Source organism: Solanum tuberosum, unplaced genomic scaffold, assembly GCF_000226075.1.
Source record: "Solanum tuberosum cultivar DM 1-3 516 R44 unplaced genomic scaffold, SolTub_3.0 scf00349, whole genome shotgun sequence".
Lineage (NCBI taxonomy): Eukaryota > Viridiplantae > Streptophyta > Magnoliopsida > Solanales > Solanaceae > Solanum > Solanum tuberosum.
The window spans coordinates 633200-647308 of record NW_006239271.1 but is presented as its reverse complement, the minus strand read 5'-3'; the positions used below and the strand labels follow the sequence as shown (position 1 = coordinate 647308).

Here is a 14109-nt window from a genome sequence, read left to right as displayed (position 1 = left end):
TTCTTAATATATATATATATATATATATATATATATATATATATATAATAATTCTACTATATTTATTCTGACTTAGAAAATATAATTAATCGCCTCTCTATGAATTGTTTGTTTTCGACTATATTACTGTATCTTTTGAAGGAGGGATTTTATGATAAATCTATGTATTTCTGTATTTTCGCCTTGATTTTGTACCTAGGAAACGTTTTGCAGATATGTTGTATATTTTACATTTCGCTTGTATTTATGTATCCTCTGAAGGAAGAATTTTTCGATAATCACTATATTTCGGTACTTTCATCTTGATTGTACAATGTATTCATTGTTATTTGTACCCTTGTATACACCATTGTGTTTCACCCTTGTATTTAAGTATTTGCCTTTAGTGTACTAAGAATAATTAAGTGAATGCATACAACCTATCATGATTGTATTCAATAAAATTGTATGCATTAATACAACCATTAAAATGAATGAATATGCGTACATGATACAAAGTACCGGTAATGATTGATAAAGTGGAGGAAATGAGACAAGTGAATTTAGAGTGAGTGAGTGACGAAATACAATTCCATACCATCCTCTGTAATTTTTTTATTGTTTGTATCTTTATATATAATCACTATATTCATTAATACAATCTAAATGCGCCTATACATATACTGTCGCTTAACATCTCAAACACTTGCTACAACAGATAAATGTATAAACTATAACTACAAATTATTAATAAAGCCCAAACTGTAGTCATTTAAAAAATTCCTATACAAAAATTTACTTCGTTCTGATGAACCCACAAGTTTGTTCACCAAATCCCGCTATATATATATATAGTGTAGGAGGAATAGTACCTCTGATAATCTTACTGTCCCTCTTATTTTCCTTCACAATGTAATATATATTTCAGGCATTTTATAGAAATCTCATATATTTATATGGGCTAATTAAATCATATTCCAGAAGTTTTTCTTATTATAAAAATCTTGAATTTTCCATTGCTTCTGGATACATTTCTTGGCTGTCCGATACACTATAAATGATACATTTCTTAATGGAGGGATGTATCCAAGAGGGGACAGAGAAGTATCCGAGAGCTGAGGGATGTATCCGATAGGGGATAGAGATGTATATGAGAAGGCATGATGATGTATCCAAGAGGGAATATGAGATGTATCTGAGAGGGGATTTACGTAATTTCTTGTAACACTCCGGAAAATTTTTGAGCTAAGACTTGCACCATCCTTCGTAGTGAGTAAGTTTTTACCAAGGAATTTAATTTTTTCTTAAGTTTTAAGGTCACTAGATGTAGCACCTTGAGTTCCAAGAAGAACTAAAGAGAAAATCATTCAAGTCATTCCTAAGTTCCTTTAAGTTTTGGGTCAAATTCAAACGACCATAACTTTCAGTACAGGATGAGTTATGTCACGCCCCGAGCCTACACCCTAGGAGGGAATGGCACTCGAGAACCATTGTTGGCCCCAAGCGAACCCTTGGCTTGGCTTAACTCTTAGCGGAAGACTTACTCATGATAAAGGAAGTATTGAAATCAATCATAACTAAATTGTCTCAATAAATAACTTAGAATGTTTTAAAGATCAACATTCAACTGGCCAAAATGGCAAACTCAAGTCTCAACATAACTGAAAAGGAAATGTAAAAGACTCATGAACTAACATCAACTGTCTATGAAGCCTCTAACCACTGAGATGGACGTCGAGACAAGACTCACGACATCCTAATGAACCAACTGATAAAGCAATAAAAGGGATCCTCTGAAAGCAAGGAGGCTCACAAACAAGTTTGAAGCTCAACTAGAATCAACGATGCGCTGGATGCTGATCCTAATTACCTGTATCCGCATCATAAAAGATGCAGTCCAACTGGCATCGGTACATTGAATGTACGAGCATGCGAGGGGAAATCTAAAACAAGACATAAGCTTGAAAGGAACTGAAAGAACATACCTGGGCTCAACTCAACTCAACTCAACTCATTTCAATATAAAGCAATAATATGAATGCAATATAAAGAAAAGCTTTTAAAACATGGATAACAACTCTATGTATTGAGAAGTACAATAGTAACTCAGTTTGTATGCAAAGATACAATATAAACTCTGTTTGTATATACAAATACAATTAACTCTGTGTATATAAGAATACAAAATACTTCTGTGGGAGTTTCTCTAATCGACAACCATCACTTAAGAGCTATGTGATGATACAACGTTTTACCTCACGCTTCCATGGCCGTCATATACCTTGCCGGTGGTATAGAACCTAACTACTAAGTGGATCCACTAGTCTATGCTAAAAAGTACTAAGGAATCATCTAAAAAGTATGACCCTTTTCTATTCATGATGGCTATATGGTTTATGGGGGTTGTGAGTTGTCTGAACTCTTTCCCATATCGGTGCTCAATACTACTCCCAAAATATAACTAGCTCATATGTTTAAAAACATAACTCTTTCTTGGTTTGAGATAATTACTCAAAAACTAGCCCATTGGCTCTCTAGGAAATCAGTGTTTCCTCTCTTGCTTAATTGTGAAAATATTTACTCTTTATTGAAAAACTAGCTCAAATGCTCTGTTGGAAATCGGTGTTTCCTTTCTTGTTTAAATGTGAAAATATTTACTCTTTGGGAATACATAGTACCCATATTTTTTTTTTGAAGAAATGAACTTCACTTTTTACTCTTTACTCAACTCGAAACTCAAGTCTTAAAACAAGTTTAAAGCATTTGTAAAATAATTCAAGGTTATGAATTTGAATTTATGAATTCAAAGTTATAATTCATGTTTATGGATGATATCATGATGTTTAGTCGTACCTTAGAGTGTAGAAATCAACTAGAAAACATAGGTACGTTTCAAGGGAACTCAAACGGAAAGAAGTGGGAAAGGGTAGGGGACCTGGCGACCCTAGCGTACTGAGTGGCGTCGGGCGCTAGACCCAAAACTACAGAACTTGTTGTGGGGCGCTTTGAGTGGCACGACACCCCACCCCCCATCACCAAGATTTTTGATGAATTTCATTATTCGTTTTTCGACCCTAATTCGTCTAGATTCGATTGGTTCCTCCTCCAAATACTTAGATTCGAATACCCAACCAAAGTACACAAGAATCCACTCAAAAGCAACCTCAAATCCATGAAAATAATCCAAGAACTCCTCAACAACTCAACAATCAAGAACCCAATAGAAACTTCAACAAAATCCATCAAGATCTCAATTACTCTACTTTCAAGAATGTAAATACGCTGAAATAAAACATGATTGGCATGTGGGTGAACGAACCCAACGCTATGTGATCTCACATACCTCATAGAGATTAACCCTTGGTGAAATCTACAAGCGAAACTTCAAAAACGATGAACTTTCACTTTTCTTCTCTTTTCTCCTCTATTCGTTTCTCTCAAAGCCCTAGCGTAATTTTGTAAAGTGTAAACTGAATCAAATCAGTTTAGACCCTAATTAATTCACTAAAAATTAATTAACCCAATTGGGTATTGAAAAGACAAAAATACCCCTTTAAAATCCGGTTAACTTTCCTTATCTAGACAACCCAACTTCAAACGGGCTTATCTCCCTCATACGAGCTCAGTGGCATTGGAAACATAATAGAAGACCTTTCATTTGATGTCTTATAGTACACTAACTCATCATGTACTGAGAGTTATGGTCGTTTGAAGTTGACCCAAAACTTATATTTAGCACAACTTGCCAAACTTGCCAAATTTGATCTTTCCAACAATGGTTTCTTTTTATTTCTAGTTTCTTTCTAAAGAGGGATGTTACAAGTTAGGTACCCATAAGATATCAAATGAAAAGTCTTTGGATTATCTTTCAAACGCCACCGAGTTTGCTAAGTTTCGAATTCGGATGAGTGAGATATGCCCTTTTGAAGTTAAGGTGTCTAGTTATGGAAAGTTACCTAAAAATATGAGGGGTATTTTGGTCTTTTCCTTATCCAATCAGATTTAATTCACTTTTAGTAAAGTTTTAGGGGTCTAAACTGATTTGGTTCAGTTTTATAATCCTAATCTACGCTTAGGGTTTTAGAAAAGAGTTCAAGAAAAGAAAAGAGGAGAAAAGTCAAGGTTTTGTCAAGTTCTTGAAGTTTCGTTGTGGATATCGCCAAGGGTTTAATCCCTAAGAGGTATGTAAGCTTTCATAGTGTTGGGTTTATTCACTCACACACCAATCGTGTTATTTTCAGCGAAGTTTCGTTCTTGAAGTTGAAGAATTTGAGTTCTTGAAACTATTGTTTCCGTTCTTGAATTAGGATGGGTTTGATGAGTTCTTGAAATAAAAGTTAGTGAATTGAGGGTGGTTTGGAGTATATTATCATGTACATTTGTTGAGTATTCGAATCTAAGTGATTGGGAAAGAAAGCATTCGATTCTAGGCGAATTAGGATCGAAAAATGAGTAAGAAAAAATCGGACAGAAACAAAGTACCAGGTCCGCGTCGTGGACCTGTTCCTCAAATGTGAAATTTTCCTCTCTGCATCACGGAGAGAACACGGACTCCACTGTTTCAAAAATTATTTCGACCAAATATTATAATTCATCTCCGCGTCGCGGACTTGCTCCTGAGATAGTGTTTTTCAACCATTTCTCATTATTAACTATCTAAAACTCATTTAATCATCACGATATCCTTCCTATCATAAATCATAACCTTAAATTCATAATTCAAAAACAAGGTAGAGTTAAGAGCCAAGTCTTGAGAGTTCTTTAGAGTCTTTTGAGAAAGTCCCTTTGAGTCTTTTGAGGAGTCTTCTACAATTTCTAATAACTTGTTTCAAGACTCGAGCAATTGAGTATGAGAATGTATTCGTGAGTCTACATTATCATCACGAGATCTTTCATATCATGAATCATAACTCTTGAATTCATAATTCAAATTCAAGAGAGAGTTAAGAGTAGAGTTCAAGAAAGCGTTTGAGTTCAATTGTGAATCCTTTGAGATCAACTATCGATTTTGAGCTAAGTTTTGAGGAAGTAAGTATGAGAATGAGAAGAGTCGTATACATGAATTCCATATTGTTATTTAGACCCTCGAGTAGAGTCGTTCATGCCCATAAATTCCATATAAACTTCATAAGTTGAGTATCTTTGACAGAAGTAGTATCTTCAAGTTCTAAGTCTTGAGTATTGAGTTTCTAATCCTTTTGAGATTTTATTCCTTATCACGGGACTATTATATGTTACCCATGAAGGTCCTTGAGTTGAGTTGTTCATGCCCATAATTCTATATGAACCCTATGAGTTGAGCATTCTTGAGATGAAGTAGTATCATAAAGTCCTTGAGTTGAGTTGTTCATTCCGCTAATTTCGCATGAATCCTATGAGTTGAGCATTCTTGAGATGAAGTAGTATCATAAAGTCCTTGAGTTGAGTTGTTCATGCCCATAATTCCACATGAACCCTCTAAGTTGAGCATTCTTGAAATGAGTAGTATCATTGAAGTTCTTGAGTTCTGGAGTTGTTGAGTTCCGAGTATTGAGTTCTATGTATGGTTATTTAAAACCTTGAATTGAGTCGTTCACGTCCATAATTCGGTATGAACCCTATTTTAAGAAGTCTTTTGCAAACCTTTTTAAATTTGTTTTACGACTTGAGCATATGAGTTTGAGGAAGAGTAGAGCTGAGTTGATTTTCTTTAAAATGATATTTGGGAACTAAGTAATCTCAAGAGTAAATGTTTTTTCATTGAAGCACAGAGGAAACACCGATTTCCAAAAGAGTTCTCACGGGCATTTCAGAGTACCATCTCTTTTAAGAGAAAGATTATTGAGTAATAATCTCAAATCACAGAAAAAGTTATGTTTTTAAAAACATATGAGCTAGTATATTTTGGGAGTAGTATTGAGCACCGATATGGGGAGAGTTCAGATAACTCACAGCCCCGATAAACCATGTAGCTAACGTGGATAGAAAGAGTCATACTTTTTAGGTGATTCCTTAATGCTTTTTAGCATAGACTAGTGGATCCACTTAGTAGTAGTTTTTATACCCCAGCAAAGTATAAGACGACCTTGGCAGCGTAAGGCAAGACGTTGTATCATCACATAGCTCATAGTGATGGTTGTCGATTAGAGAATCTCCCACAGAGTTATATTGTATTTGTATATACAAATTGAGTTAATATTGTATTCTTCAATACATTAAGTTGTTATCTACTGTTTAAAAGCTTTTCATATATTGCATCTTTTATTGTTGCTTTATCCAGAGTTGAGTAACTAGAGTTTAGTATCTTATTATTGAGTTGAGCCTTATTTCACAAAGTCGAGTATCTTATTATTTAGTTGAACCTTATTTCACTGTGTTGAATATGTTATCATTGAGTTGAGCCGTATTTTCTCTGAGTTGAGTTGAGCTATGTTTCTTTAAGTTGAGTGGAGTTGAGTTGAGTGAGTTGAGAAGAGGTAAGTATGTTTCTTTTTCATCACTTCAAGCTTATGTTTACGCTTTAGAATACCCCTTACATGATTGTACATTCCATGTACTGAGTCATTTGGCGTGCATCGTTTCATAATGCAGATATATGTATTTAGGATCATCAACAAGCGTTTCGTTGAGGTCATGGGATGTTCCAGTCAGCTTTGGTGAGCCTTCTTATATTCCGTAGGACTTCACCTTTATCTTATAATTAGTAGTTTTGAGATGTCGTGGGTCTTGTACCGATATCCTTCTGTAATAGTAGAGGCTTCATAGATAGACAATGTTGAGGAGTTTCTGTACTTACTTTTATTTTGAGTATTGTACAAACCTTTAAAACGGTTTAGTATATGAGTTTATTGAATTTAATTCAGTTTTAAGCTTTTGTATGCTTAAGTTAGTTGTCTGCTTGTAGTAAGCCGGGATGAAGATTTGCTTGGGGACCAACAATAATTCTTGAGTGCCATTCATGTCCAAAGTGTAGGCTCGGGTCGTGACATTTCTTATATAGTATGAAATTTTATAGATCATGATATCTTATATAGTGTATTTATGTAATTTTTCATTAAAAAAGAGAATTTTGGTTCAAACTTTTATAACGTGAGAAGTAAGCCTAATGATGTATGAATGTGTGTGATAACCATATTAGGCCCATAACAGTGCCAGGCGTGAATTGTTCTTCATTCTTCATTATCGTGTAAAAGTTTAGTTTAGTCAATCTTTAACCCCAATTATAGGCTTTGGGGTAGAGGTGATGAGATTCTTTCTCCATTCTCCTATTTTAATAAGGGAAAATTGTATAAAATAACAAACTATTAATTCAAACTAAATGTTATAATAACAGTTTGATTTAATTGTAACCCGTAGCAAACAGTTGTCATCCGCCTCTCTCTCCAGTTTTTTCTCGCTCGCCAGTCTCTCCCTCGTCTCTCTCACTTTATACAAACACAAACGTATAAAATGCGTTTATGTTTGTATAAAGTGAGATAAAATTGTATATACAAATACATATATTTTCGTCCTATACATTTATAATTATACAAATACAGATATTCCCCTACCCCAATTCTCTTTTGTCTTTCTCTCTTTCTCGCTTTATACAAACACATATTATACAAATTACAATGTATAATTTGTGTTGTATAAAGCGAGCGAGAGAGAGATTTGATATACAAACGTTTTATTTCGATTCAATTGTATACAAATTCAAATTTTATGGAGATATACAAACACAATCATTGATACATATACATAGTAGTTACATATATACAATTATCTAATTGATATGCATATACAATTGCTGCGCTTTTATACAAATGAGAGGCCTGCCAGCGATTTTATACAAATCTGCTCCTGCCAGCGAGTTATACAATCTGATGCTCCATAGCAAAATAAAGTTTGCTATGGAGCACAATTATGCAAACTATAGCAATAGCATACAAATATGTATTTTGCAATGGAGCGCAATTATGCAAACTATAGCAATAGCATACAAATATGATTTTTATGTTTGCTAAACCTAGCTAAATTTTACTCTTTTAATAATTGCCCTCCCTAAACCTAATGTGGTGGAGCTAATAATGTGGTTTCTTTTTTAAATTGTTTTAAATTATATGTGGTGTTTCTCTCTTACACGTCTCTTAAGAAAATATTAATTAGATTTGGACTATTTTATCCTTAAATAGTATGAAATTTTATAGATTATGATATCTTAAATTGTGTATTTATATAAATTTTCTATATATTTTTCAATAAAAAGGAGAATTTTGGTTCAAACTTTTATAAGGTGAGAAGTAAGCCTAATGATGTATGAATATGTGTGACAACCATATTAGGTCCATAACAATGCCTGGCGTAAATTTTTCTTCATTCTTCATCGTCTTAAAGTTTAGTTTAGTCAATCTTTCACCCCAATTATAGGCTTTGGGGGGATAGGTGATGAGATTCTTTCTCCATTCTCCTATTTTAATAAATAATTCCCCCTCCCTAAACCTAATGTGGTGGAGCTAATAATGCGGTTTCTGTTTTAAATTATATGTCGTGTTTCTATCTTATACGTCTCTTAAGAAAATATTAATTAGATTTGAACTATTTTATCCTTATTTATGTTTTAAGATACATTCTCTCTTCATTTAATATTTACTTTATATATGTGTTTGTAATCATTTAAAATTTATTAAAAATAAATTTATAAAATGATTCAGAGAATATTAAATTCAAAATATATTAGTCCAGTAAATATTGTGAATTAATATAATTGAATTAATTATTTAAATCAATAAATATGAATTTAATTAAACTTCAATGGACAAATTACAGAAATACACACCTTTTGTTTCATTTATTTCTATTATCCCCTATTACTTTTAAAAATCTCCAAAATCCCTTATTTCTCTAATGTATCCGAGATGCATATTAATGTATCCGAGCCAATATTTAATGTATCTGAACTACATATTATGTATCTGAGCTAGTTTTTAATGTATCCGAGCTACATATTAATGTATCCAAGCTTCAATTATTGTATCCGATTTTTTTAATTTTTAAAGGATTAATGTAATTAGAAACTTATTAGGGATAAATTGTAATTTCATAGTAAAACTATGAGATTTATGTAATTTACCCAAATTCAATTCATTGGACTAGTCCATTTATTTGGGCTATGACAAATGAGCCCAATTTGCTAAGCCCCATGCGATCTCATCCTAGAGACCCAATTTGGTGTCACATGTCAAATGACGTGTCATGCGAAGTCAAACAAAGAAACTAATAGAATCATGTTATGTGTCAAAATGACAAGCCACTTCGTAAAACCCAATATGTCATGCCACTTAAATTTGATTGGCTGAAGAGAAGTCTATTCTTATCACAACTCCTTTATTCAACAACTATAAATAGGGTCTCATAATTCAGATAAAAGAGACCAGAATTCTAACAAGAATGCAAAGAGAGCTTGTGGATCAAAAGCCGCAGATTTCTCTACAAGTTCAATAATTCAAGCATTCAAGTTCATGAACGATCAAGATTAAGACTACCAGATCCAAAACAAGCTTGAATCCCTTGAATTTAAGTAAACGTCAAGATAAAATTCAAGTTCATCGAAGATTAAAAAACAAGCTCCAAAGCCCTTGAATCCAAGATCAAGTTCAAGATTAAGCTCAAGAGCCCTTGAATTTATATCTGAAAAGACGTATCAGAGGAATCATAGAGATTGTGATATTCATATTCTGAAGTCAATAAAAATGATTATTGCATTATTTTCTTGATTATTGTTTTGCAGACTAGAATTTAATTGTCTACATTGTCATCTCCCTATAACTGACGTGTTTGTAGTCTTCAAGTATAATAACTATTAAGAGAAAGCATTTTGTGACAAAGATAGTTATATATGTATAAAAACTAAGACTTCAAACATAATTCATGCTAATAAACAATGACTAAGATCTATATGCCATGTTAAGCCATCTATTGTGATTTTACAAATACAACGACAAATGATATTCCTCCTGACTTGGCTGATAAAAGCTAACTATCTCTCCTGTCCGTACATTTTCTGGAACTCTTCTGAGTATCCAAGCCTTAGAGAAGTTATCAATACGGCAATGGTCTTCCCCTGCTTCGTGGACTATAGCCTCACTGCCGGTTGATTTCTTGCAGCAGATTTTCCTTCATAGTACAATCGATGATTTGATCCACTACATACTTAAAAGGACTGTCACCTCTCTCCAAGACTGATCTAATTTGAATGCCTAATTTTTCAAATAAGTTTGATACTACCTCTTTACAAGCCCCAATATAGAATTAGGGGGATTCAAAACAAATATCTACTAAGAAAATAGAAGATGGTTACTTTTTCCGGAAAAAGATTACTGATTTTTTGCTAAAATGATGGGATCAAGAATAGAGAAGGCACAAAATAAGTATTTGTCTTCATGACTAGCCAGGGGATGAAAAAAAAGGCAGGGGATTTTCTTGAGAAAACTTTGATTGTGGTCACAGAAAAATAATTTATCTTGATCAATCATAGTCATTAGAGTCGATGAATTGGCGATTATATCGTGCTTCACCATATAACCGTAGGCTGATCAAAGGTACTAAACTGATTGAACAAAGGGAAATCAACCAGGAAACGTCTTGAAAATTAAGGTTCACAGAAATAGACTAGGCATGTTAACTCCAGGATCAACGAGTAGGACTAGATTAGTAAGAAGAGCATATAGGAAAGCAGAAGCTTAAGTTAGCATTCTATTTCCTAAACCACTAAAGGAAATCCAGACCAAGTAATTACAATCTGCTGATCCATTGTATTCACCAGACTTGATAAGCTCAACGCTCCTGTTGTATAATTCTGTATGAGGACCACATTGCTTATGAAGTGCCTCGTAGTCTCCTAATCTTGACATGAGATGAGGTAAGATGATGGCTTGTATAGAAGTTTATGATATAAGGTGGATTTGTGTCTACTCAGACAAGATTTTTCATCAATTCCAGAAGGAGCAGTTTAACTGTGGCTGAAAATAGCTATATATAGGATGATTATTGAAATCTTTAAAACCTTAGACAAAATAGCTATAGGATGCAAATATTATTACGAATCTCCAGAGTAAAATAACTCAGGTCTTATTACAAACGAATATGAATTTAATGATTACATTTTACTAAGTGTATATATATATATTATTCAGGGGTTCGAGTACAAATTAACGATCCATCAGCGCGGAATAATTTACAGCCTTCATCTGCTGTGCAACAGTTGACACATACTTCAGTCATTTTCTCATCTCCTGAAGAGGGGCAAGTCATGTAAGCAACTTCATTGTCACAAACCTGGAGACACATCTTTTGAGCATTTCCATATTCCACCTCAATTCCCAGCAGAAATATACCTATGAAAAACACCCAAATATTTTATCAACACAATAAGCAAGGTATCTATTACATTTTTTTAGCTTGAAAGTTTGATGTGCAGCAGAATATAGTCAGACCTTTCTATAACAATCATCCTCTAACCAAGGTTTTTTTCATGTTGGATGGCCACGTCATCAATGGTATTATATTAAAATATATGCAGCTTGTGTATGTGGAGGGTTGTAATTAGTTGCTACCAAAATTTAACAATAGGGTAAAGGTGACCTATTTTGCTATTTATTTTTTTTGTATATCATAGGTTTTTTATAACAATATTTTGCATCAATAATTATCAAGACAAAAAACGTAACGTCATTGATTATAAAGAGATTTTACGGTATATAAAATAATCCTTACCAGACAATAGGAGCAGAGAAAGGATACCAACTTTGTAAAAGGCCATTGTATATTTCTTTGAATTTGCTTGCTTTAATTTGAGGATGTTATAATCTCTTAAGTTATTTATAGAGCAAATAAAAGATATTAAAATACAACTAGGAATAACTTTTATCATATCATAATGGACCAAATTGTGTTTTGTCAAAGTTAACTCAAATGCAGCCTTCACATTGGATTGTATATATGACCCAGCCAAGTGTTTGAATATTTGGTATACCTTTGAAAAAAAATCTTATGCTTATCCCAAAGATTAATCCCATTCCCATCTGAATCAGATCCAAATTATTATTATAAAATAAATAAATCTTATTTTATCCAAAAAAGTCTCATGCTTTTTCTATGTAGTAATTGGTATAAAAAATAATTTTACAACTTTACTAATACAAATATAAAGTTCAGGAATGTTTGATTACAGTTAATTCACAATATAGTCACAAAATTCGTTCTACACAATGTTACGACGAACTTAATCCTTCTCCTTGTTGAAAAAAAGAAAGAGAAGGTGTTAGTGTTATACTGTTTCAAGTTATATTGATAGTATTTCTTTTTTGTTCATTTGTATATTCTGGATTCTTTCATATTTTCGCTTCAAGTTTGTGTCTTTATCTTAATTTTTATTTTTCTCTCTCTTTTAAATTTGTTGGGTTCTTGATTTTGCACTAAAATAGGTTCTTGATGATGCTTTGCCCTTTTAAAAAAAATTTATTTTGTGATTGATTGAGTAGATGATAAGAAATTGTATCATTTTTTAGATAAAGATTTAAGATTGTGCTTGATCACTTTCCTTGCTAATCAGTATTGAAAACAAAGCTAACATTTGTATATTTTTCTATAACTAAATTTACTGTTTGTATTGAAACCTTTGTTAAATCTATATGATGTTTACTCCAGGAAGAACATATTTTGTGACTATATTTGTTGAGAGAAAATATCTATTCAAATAATAGTATTTATATATGATGGTGAAAAGAAAACATGATGGGCATATCTTGACAAATTGTTAATACTTAGTACTTCACTCTCAAATTTAAAAAAAAAAAATCATTTTTAAATCAGCACCATCAAACTCAAAACACATTGATATCTTTGCTATGTCCATCTAGTCAATTGCCTACTAACACTTCAAAAACCAAAGGTCTCCACAAAATTTCGTTAAACGCTTGGAGAAACTACTTAAAATCTGTCAATTATGTCTCAATTCCCAAACTAGTAATTAGGATTTTTTTTTAAAAAAAAGACATAAAATGACACCTGAAGTTGTCTCGAATTTTTAAAAAGACACCTTAACTTTGCGGGTGTTCTATTATCCCACAAAACATTTCAGAATCACAATAAATACACACTTTTTACACAATCTGCATTCTCACGGCTTGAGCGTGAATCTCACCCCAATTAATAATATAATTACATACTCCCTCTGTCCCTAATTACTTGTCCACTTTTGAAATGACACACATATTAAGAAAACAATTAATGACATAGTGAGTGTACCATTTTATTCCTATTAATTATGAAGTGGATGAAAAGTTCTACATTTTTCAAAGTAATTAGTCATTTAATTGATGGTATAATGGGTCAAAAAAATTGTCCTTTCTTGATTTGTCAAAATGGACAAGTAATTAGAGACAACTATGAAAGGAAAAGTGAACAAGTAATTAGGGACAGAGGGAGTATGTAATTATATTATTAATTGGGGTGAGATTCACGCTCAAGCCGTGTAAACAAGTAATTAGGGACAACGGGAGTATTTTTTCCAATCTATTTAGTAAAAATTGAATAAAATCTTGACCCATTCACATTTTAATCATGACCCGCACCATTTAACCGTAAACCCCTTTTAGATTTTCACTCCACTCTCTCTCTCTCTTTGATGATCAAAACCCTAAAGCATTTCAATAGTCACAATAAATTTATTTTGCGGAGATAATTTCTTGAATTATGGAGTCAAAACGAAGAAGTGAAGGCTCACATGTTAATTGTTTCTTGATTTGAATGCAAATTTTGGTTTAAAAAATATTCTTTTTATATAGTAGTGATTTGTTGTTATTTTCTTCTTGTGTTATCTATTATTCATGTGTGTGTAGTGTTAGTTTAGGACTGATTTGAGTTTGAATGTTTCTTCACTGATTTAGTTTTGAAATTTGTTTGCAATTGCACTTTCAAGATTTACAAATTAGTTGATTTCATAACTTTTAAATAAAATAAAAGGAAGAAATTGAAGCTAGTAAAGCTAGATGATAATTTCATTGAGGATGGGGATTTTTTTTTTCTTGGTTGTAGATGGAAAGCTCTTTAACATCTATCAATGGAGGTTTTAGAGAAGATGGAAAGTGAGTCTTTTAATAAAGAAGAAGA

At 32.6% G+C, this 14109-nt stretch overlaps 1 protein-coding gene and 1 pseudogene across 1 annotated transcript; both read right to left on the bottom strand.

Annotated features, from left to right (window-relative positions):
* Nucleotides 1-9976: 9976 nt before the first annotated feature.
* Nucleotides 9977-10948, bottom strand: LOC102579588 (galactoside 2-alpha-L-fucosyltransferase-like; annotated as a pseudogene).
* A 79-nt stretch (nt 10949-11027) lies between these two features.
* Nucleotides 11028-11774, bottom strand: LOC102606258 (proteinase inhibitor PSI-1.2-like). Its single transcript, XM_006361256.2, has 2 exons — nt 11713-11774; nt 11028-11333 (listed from the first exon to the last, which is right to left on the bottom strand). The coding sequence occupies exons 1-2, from the start codon at nt 11756-11758 to the stop codon at nt 11125-11127; spliced, it is 255 nt and encodes an 84-aa protein (XP_006361318.1). The 5' UTR covers nt 11759-11774; the 3' UTR covers nt 11028-11124.
* Between the last annotated feature and the right edge of the window lie 2335 nt (nt 11775-14109).